We start from the raw sequence: 8,882 nt of genomic DNA, 5'->3' as shown, positions 1-8,882 counted from the left end.
GGATTTCAGTGTCAGGCCATAACTTTACGAAGGCCACGGTATAACACTGTCCTCACCTTGTGTTGTTACTCGTGGTCTGCCAGTTTGATTTCGGTCCTTTACCGTTTGTGTCATTTCAAATCGATCCACTAACGAATATACAGTTCTCCTTGTGATATTAAACATTCTTGCGACATTGGTCACAGACTATCCAGCTTGAAAGTGACAAACCGCAACATTTAACATTTAGGACCGGACCTGACGCCTGTTAGGCGATAATACATTTCCAGGTACTCATTTTACACCTGATAACGGTGAGTAAAGAGCCTTTTCCAAGGACTCAACTATGCGCCGAGGGAGGCTCGAACCCAGGACTTTCCGATACGAAAGCGAGTGTCATACCGCAAGACGACCGCATAGAGGAAATTAAACATTCCATTGTGAAGAGTTGGCGACTCAGCGATAAAGGGTATCCTTTGTGCGGCTATGTGGTCTTGTGGTGACACTCGCTTTCCAACAGGAAGTTCCAGGGCTCAATATCGCTTACTCTTTTGTTCGTAGAGGAGAAACTTTAAATCCATTTTCACAACATTACATATTAATTGGATTCAGTAGTCTGATGTCACGCCGCCCGGCAACGGCGGCCATCTTGGTTCTAAACAAAGAAAATCATTACTTTTTATTCTTCAAGCTGGCTAGAACTTTTCATATGTCTTGTGACCAGAATGTGTAAAAGTCAAAACATTATCAAGTTTATGTGTTTTTTTTTTTTTAAACTCTGGATACGCTTTTATTTATGCTCGCCGGAGAAATATTTCATGCGGGCGTCCGCCATTGTTCCGAGAGCTTAGAGCCAGTGTTGCTAAGTTACCATGTGTCATTATGAAGGAAGTGACGTTGCGACTATTGAATCCTATTATCATTTCAAATTATATATTAAAAAACCCATTCCATTCCTTTGCAGATATCTCATGCCCGGTCTGCTTTGTCGCTATGGAAACCAAGATGGTTACCAAATGTCAACAAGAGAACCAGCGTGAAGCTTCCTTTGAGCGTGTCCTAGAAACCCTGGGTGTTCCAGGAACGTTTCAGATGACTCAGACAGTCTTGCTTGTGTGCTCCAAACTCATCGTTACCCTCAGCCTCATGTCCTTTGTGTTCATGGGTAGGTCGTGAGGCGATGTGGTCTAGTGGTATGACACCTGCCATCGGATCGAAAGGTCCTGGGTTCGATCGAGCCTCGCGCGCGTTGAGTCCTTGGAAAAGGCTCTTAACTCACATCATTCTCTCATCGTACTCAGGTGTAAAATGAGTACCTGGCCGTTAACAGCGTTGTCTATGTCGGAAAAAATTGTAAGATCGCCTAACAGGCGTCATGTCTCGTGCTACGTGTTACGTGTTGCTGTTGGTCAGGGACCCTTTGTAAAGCGCTTTGACTTTGTCACGATTATAGGAGATTGCGCAATACAAAAGAGCAATTTTTTTAGGTCAGATGTGTATATTTGTGGAGCGGCACGGGAAAACCCCAGCTAAACCAACCAATCAATGAACATGAGATATGAATACTCTTCAATAGTCGTAACGTCACTTCCCTCGTAATGACGCATGGTAACAGTAACACTGGCTCTAAACTATCGGAACAATGGCGGACGCCCTATGAAATATTTCTCCGACGAGCATAAAAGCGTATCCCGAGGAAAAAAATCATTGTAATTTTATCATGTTTTGGCTTTTACACATTCTGATCCACAAGACATGTGAAAAGTTCTAGCCAGCATGAAGAATAAGAAGTACAGATTTTCGATGGCCGACGTTGCTGGGCGATGTGACATCATACTCTTGAATCCAATTGCATTATGAAAATAATACTAGAGCATTTATATAGAGCAATATCTACTAAAAGTGCTCAAAGCGCTTTACAAGCGGGTCTTAGCCAACAGCAACAATTGACATGTAGGACAAGGCGACGCCTGTTAGGCTATTATTACAATTTTTGAGGCCAGAGACAACGCTGTTAACGGTCAGGTACCAATTTGACACCTGAGTACGTTGAGAGAATGTGAATAAAGAGTCTTCTTTAAGGACTCAACTAGCTCAGGTATTGCTACGTGTTTGCAGATTATTCTATCTTGATATCTTTGTTAGAACCCTAGACATGGCGTTTTATAGACGCCCAGATGAGAAAATAAAATTGAGAAAATGGGGCTTAAAGTCAAGTAGGCGAAATTTAAGAACTATTTTGGCATTTTTATCAACATCGACCAAAGAGCTTATTTTCCCAGGCATGGAATGTGTAGTAGATTCATGTGCATCTTTTCTTGTATTTTTCTTTCTTGTTTTGTCTGGCACCTTTCATACAAACTTTTCCAGTTATTTAGAATAGAAACAATGCACGTTATAGAATAGCCATTGGATGTATTTTACCAACCGTTATATTACTATGTATTGAAGTCTGATCATTGTGCGGAAGAGTAGCGTCCCTTGATTGGAAGTCACGAGCGGAAAAGTTATTAGAGAGAGAACGTCATGTTGGTTGTGCGGCATGAGACATTTCACCGAAAGCGAGGAGGAGAGAGACGCATGCGCAAAACCATTCTGACGTTCTCTCTGTAAGATGACGTCCAATCAAGGGACGCTACTCTTCCGCTAATCTCATTCCCTATAAAAAGCCTTTTGTATTTTCAAAACTTCTTAATCCTGCAGGCTACGAACCACCACATGTCTGTAATAAGGTCAACGAGACCCAATTTCTACAAGATTTTGGCCTAGATGACTCTTCGGCATCGATTCGATACGACTCCTGTCACATAAGAATTTACACTACGAACACCACCATCACCACCAACACCACCACCAACAACAACAACAAAAACAACAACAACAACACAGACCTCGTCGAATTTGCTAAAACAGCGTGTATCAATGGAAGAAACTTCTCCAGCGCCAAGTACATGTCATTCCTCTCGGAGTGGGATTTGGTGTGCGAGTCCAGGGGAACGGCGGAGCTGGTGGAAACCATTGCCATGGTAGGATGTATGATCAGCGGTGTGTTCAGTACTGCCCTAGCAGACAGGTTTGGACGAAAACCCTTCCTGGTCGGCTGCATTCTCATGGTCTGTTCCCTGGAGTTCATCATTCTTTTTGCCCCAAGTATATACATGGTCATGTGCGTCCGTTTATTTTCAGGCTTCTTTTCACAAGGGGTCGTCTGTTCTTATTTCGTCATGGGGATTGAATTAATGACGCCCAGACACAGACAAGCTCAGGGCTTTGTTTACATCAATGTTTGGGTCATTCACGTTCTTATTCTTGGAGCCATTGCGTATTTTTGGCAGGATGAAAGCTGGAGACATCTTCAAGGAACTATTGTAGCCTCTGGTGTGCTGTGTTTACTCTTGCCGTATTTCCTTGAAGAATCGCCCAGATGGCTTGCCTTAAATGACAAGAAGGAGAAAGTTTTGAGAGTATTGAGAATTGCCTGTAGGAAAAATGGAACAAACTTTGATGATGTGAAAACAAGGTTACATGAATATTGGGATTACAATTCCCAAACTAAAACATCCGGCCAAAATATGATTGATGTAAACGACGTTAAAGACAACGATGATAAATGTGATAATAACGATGATAAATGTGATGATAACGATGATAAATGTGATAATAAAGATAAATTCGATGACCAATTTAAACGTCTTAGTATCAAACGAGATAAAGCCAGTTTGATGACCTTATTTCGTGACAAACGTCTTCGCCGCATGACGTTCCTGACCTGGTTTATTTGGACCACACACAACGTGACGTATTTTGGACTTTTCATGACGTCAACTGATATATCCGGTAACAGGTTTCTGAATTTTACTTTGATGACTCTAGTGGAAATCCCGAGCAATATTCTAATTTTGATCATGATGAACAAAATGAGTCGAAAATCCGTCCTATCGATTTTTGTTGGGTTGAGCGCCTTCTTTCTAATGGCGTCGTCTTTCCTACTCAGTTTTGACCAGGAATCTTCTATCTCAACCATTCTCTCTACCGTATTGTTCATTTCTGGAAAGTTCACCATCACCGCATCATTCAACGTCATCTACATCATGACACCGGAAATGTACCCGACAAACCTGAGGTCGATCGGGAACGGAATTAACACGAGCAGCTCCCTGGGCTCCATGCTGGTTCCGTTTTCACGTCCTCTGTACTCCATCGCCAAGTGGGCTCCAGGGCTCATCTTTACGGTCATATGCGCCATCTCGTTAGCGATGGTGACGGGTCTTCCGGAAACGAAAGATAAAAATTTGCCAAGTCATGCGGATGACGTCATGAAGAAACAAAAGACGGTTCTAGAATGGAAACCTGATGACGAAGCTCAATGTCTATGAATTTTATTGACTTGATTTTTTGAGATTAAAAAAAAAAAATTTAAAATTTTTAAAAATATATATATATATATATAATATATATATATATATATATATATATATATATATATATATATATATATATATATATATATAATAGAGAGAGAGAGAGAGAGAGAGAGAGAGAGAGAGAGAGAGAGAGAGAGAAAGAGAGAGAGAGAGCAAAATCCACTTAACGTGCTCAAAGCGCTTTACAAAGGGGTCCTGGTGAACAGCAGCATGTAGGACATGTAGGACGGGACATGACGCCTGTTTGGCGATAATATTACAATTATTTTTTCGGACAGAGACAACGCTGTTAATGGCAAGGAATGTGAATTAAGAGCCTTTTGAAAGGACTCGAACCCAAGACCTTCCGAGGCCACACACCGAGGATGGGTAGTTGAACTCTGTACCTTTTGGGTAAGAAGCAAAGACCGTACCGCTGGGTGCGGAGTGGCAGATTGATTTAGGCTTTGCACTGTGACCCGGAAGGTCCTGGGTTCGAGCCCCACTTCGGGTACTTTCGTTTTTTTTTCCTTGGGCAAGATTGTTAACCCCCAATTTTCTCATTTTGGACAACATGGATGATTCCTGTTGACATCAAACTTCCCCGAATTCCCCTCTTTTGACTTAATTAATTGCGCACCTTTTATAAATATCTATTTTCTATTTTAATTCGTGCTTCCTCACAAAGCAGCATGCTATTTCCTGCCCATCAATGTTTTTGTTTACTTACTTACCTTACCCGGGTTCCATCTCTTTCCAGAGGTCGGATGTCATGGCCTTCCATCCTTCACGGTCCATTGCAGCCTCGTTACAGTCTGCCATGCGCCGTCCTGTAGCTTCCTTGATGTCATCTGTCCAGGATTTCCTTTGTCTTCCTCTGCCTCTCTTTCCTTCAATTCTTCCCTCCATTATCCTTTTTTCGAGACTATCATGTCTTCGCATATGTCCAAAATATGACAGCTTTTTGTGCTTCACAGTCAAAAGAAGTTCTTATTCATCTTAAAAACCCCAGTACCACATTATCTCATTTGTCTGTAGTATTAGTTCATCCTGTTTTGTTGATAAAGTGGAAACCCGAAACGTCCAGTTTATCAGTTTTCGTATATTAAATTGAATCTTACGTTCAATTTCACATTGCTATTTATTTCTTCGAGCTTCGAGCAGCAACATTTACATTACCCAGTGCGGCTATGTGGTCTTGTGGTATGACACTCGCTTTCGGATCGGAAGGTCCTGGGCTCGAGCCTCGTTCGGCGAATAGTTGAGTCCTTGGAGAAGGCTCTTTACTCACATTCTCTGACCGTACTCAGGTGCAAAATGAGTACCTGGCCGTTAACAGCGTTATCTCTGTCCCAAAAATTTGTAATATCGTCTGACAGGCGTCATGTCTCGTCCTACGTGTTATGTGTTGCTGTTGGCCAGGACCCCCTGTAAAGCGCTTTGAGCACGTTTAGTGGATATTGCGCTATATAAAAGCTCAAGTTTTTAAAAGTTTTATTCTTCTAAAATCACACAGTAATCGTCTTTTGGAGATAAAGATAAAGGGAGTAAATCTGACTCATGAATGAACAACACAAAACAAACGACGTTTCGGCCTTTGGCCTTTTTCAAGTAAACACAAAATACATACTCATATTAGATTGTCATAATAATATAGGCGAAAATGTGGAAACTTGTAAATTTTCGCTTATATTATTATGACAATCTAATGTAAATATATATGTAATTTTGTGTTTACTTGAAAAGGCCAAAGGCCGAAACGTCGTTTGTTTTGTGTTGTTCATTCATGAGTCAGATATACTCCTTTTATCTTTATCTCCATTTTATTGACTGATTTAGGCACCTCTATTTATCAGTTTTAATCGTCTTTTCTTCTTCATTCGACTCAATATTGTTATGGTTTGTATTTTCAGCAAAGTTCATTCTCCATTCTACAGGATTTCCATAACATTCCAAACCCATTCATTATCAAAACCATCACAATCACCACGCCCACATCTGCCACGCCCACTTCTGCCATGCCCATTTCTGCCACGCCCACCACTTGTTTGAGGCCCTATCTACTATCTCTCCGTCAGTATCAATGAAAACTGGAACAAAATTCGAGTTCTTGAAATCCCAATGATGTCAGAATCGAGTTCAAGTTCAAGTCCATAAAATGCGAAAGGCGGTGGGTCTTTTTTACGAAACCCGCCGAAACCTGCCGAATCCCGCCGAAACCCGACGAAACCCGACGAAACCCGACGAAACCCGACAAAGTTATGGGTAGCAGGCAGCAGTGGGGAGTGAATCTGGGACTCAGGGAAGTGTACACCATTGAGGAGTGAACCTGGGACTGGATTTCGGCGGGTTTCATAAAAAAAGACACACCCTGCAAAAGGCACACGGTGCCCTGCCAATCACTGCACATCTTATACACATCAATGTTACCTATCACACCACACAAATAAATCAACGTTCGTTCCATCAGAAATAAAAATGTTGAATATTTCATATTGTACAGCAAAACCAAGGATTGATTCGTTGACTGATTAACTGATTAATTTATCTAATGTTAGATTAACTGACCAATTGATAATGATGATAATTTTTGGTGTCGAATTGCCACAATTGTAACAAATTGAAAACGAAATGAATATGTTTATGCTTATGTTGTGTATATCGCACGTGTGAAAGAAAGAGAGGAAGAGAGAGAGAGAGAGAGAGAGAGAGAGAGAGAGAGAGAGAGAGAGAGAGAGAGAGAGAGAGAGAGAGAGAGAGAAAATAAGTAGGAGTGAAATATCTGTTCAATTTTATAGTTATTATTTAACGTTATAACAAGTGTAACTAAATGACAAATTGCCATATTTATGGACAATAAAGATCTATTATTATTATTATTATTATTATTATTATTATTATTATTATTATATTATTATTATTATTATTATTATTATTATTATTATTATTATTATTATTATTATTATTATTATTATTATCATTATTGTTATTATTTAAATCTCCCCGTGTTTCGGTATATGTGGAGAATGAATTGAAATGATGTTAGGTCTGTGATGTCTATTATATCATGTGGTAGTTTGAATGAATCATTATCATAACCGTCATTATCTACGAATAAATCAGCCCCTTAATCAGAATCCTGTCTATTTATTTCCCCATATTCATATAAAACCATATCATGAAAGAGTTGCAACATAGACAATTAATTTCAATAATTTCATTCCAAAATGTCATTGAGACCCATCATTGTGCACTGACTGACAGCAGGGTTGCCAGATTATTTTCAGGCATTCTGCCAACTGGATTTTAAAAATCTGCCAAATACCACAAAAATCTGCCAAACCGTACTATTTATAGTACCTTCTTTGAAAACTCATCAGTTTTGTTAAACAAAGAATCCTCAAGGCCGATGTCATAAATTTTTTTTTCATTTCCCAAATTTAAAAAAATCACTAATACATAAAAATTGCCATGGAAAACGTGGAGTAGACCTATACATTCATCCCTAGGCCTCGGAAAATAAAATCTGCCAAATATCTGCCAAACTGCCAAACCGATTTTTCTCTGCCAGACGACTTCAAATTCTGCCAAAAAAAGGACATTTGGCAGAAAATCTGCCAAAATGTCAACCCTGACTGACAGTGACAGTCTCCATAAAGGTGTTAACGAGTGCTTGTAGTCACAGCAGTTCAATGTCGATATCTGCAGGCTTCGTACTTCACTCATTTATTATAGCTATAGGGAATGAGATTAGCGGATGAGTAGCGTCCCTTGATTGGACGTCACCCATAGTCTGTGACGTCACCGGCGGAAAAGTTATTAGAGAGAGAACGTCATGTTGGTTGTGCGCATGCGTCTCTCGTCCTCGTTTCCGAGAGCATATATGCGTGAGCGTTAGAGATCTAACACCCTACATGCCTCTCTCTCTCTCTCTCTCTCTCTCTCTCTCTCTCTCTCTTTTTTTTTCTCTCCTCTCTTTCTCTCCTCTCTCTTTTTCTCTCTCTCTATCTCTCCCACCCTCTCTTTCTCTCCTTCACACTCTCTCTCCCATCTCTCTCCTCTCTCTCTCTCTCTCTCTCTCTCTCTCTCTCTCTCTCTCTCTCTTCGTCTCTATCCATGTTGTTCTATCCACCTTTCTTTTTCTTGCCAACCTACCACCACCTTTCGAGTAGACGGAAGACGGATGGCATTGATCCCACTGCGTGCACACATTAAAGGTGAGAAGTGAGGAAGTTTGACGCGTGACAGACAGATTGACTGGCAGGATAATAATAATATTATGACAAACAATTTGACGGATTGCAACAAGTCATCACGTGACAAGTAGGTAGGTTGGTGACGGTAAGATGGGGAGGGGGGGGGGGGGATTGGAAGGGGTAAGGGGGGGGGGGGGGGGGGGGGGTATGGTGTGTGGAAGTGAGCGCTTCTCGCTCATTACATGAAAACATGAAATCAATGGCATGCAAACAGAATCTTCTACAGTAGTCAGTGCATCCAAGT

The 8,882-nt window shown here is 40.8% G+C and overlaps 1 protein-coding gene across 1 annotated transcript; it reads left to right on the top strand.

Annotated features, from left to right (window-relative positions):
* Positions 1-945: 945 nt before the first annotated feature.
* LOC144978050 (solute carrier family 22 member 21-like) lies at positions 946-4,394 on the top strand (the record flags this gene model as incomplete). The annotated part of the gene is given in 2 exon segments (XM_078923546.1): positions 946-1,144; positions 2,683-4,394. Coding segments are annotated over 2 exon segments (1,845 nt in total). The 3' UTR covers positions 4,356-4,394.
* Between the last annotated feature and the right edge of the window lie 4,488 nt (positions 4,395-8,882).

The sequence above is a fragment of the Berghia stephanieae genome, chromosome 8 (assembly GCF_034508935.2).
Source record: "Berghia stephanieae isolate SIO BIC M18660-M18661 chromosome 8, UCSD_Bste_1.3, whole genome shotgun sequence".
Classification (NCBI taxonomy): domain Eukaryota; kingdom Metazoa; phylum Mollusca; class Gastropoda; order Nudibranchia; family Aeolidiidae; genus Berghia; species Berghia stephanieae.
Note: the sequence above shows the minus strand (reverse complement) of the source record. Positions and strands in the feature narration are given on the sequence as shown.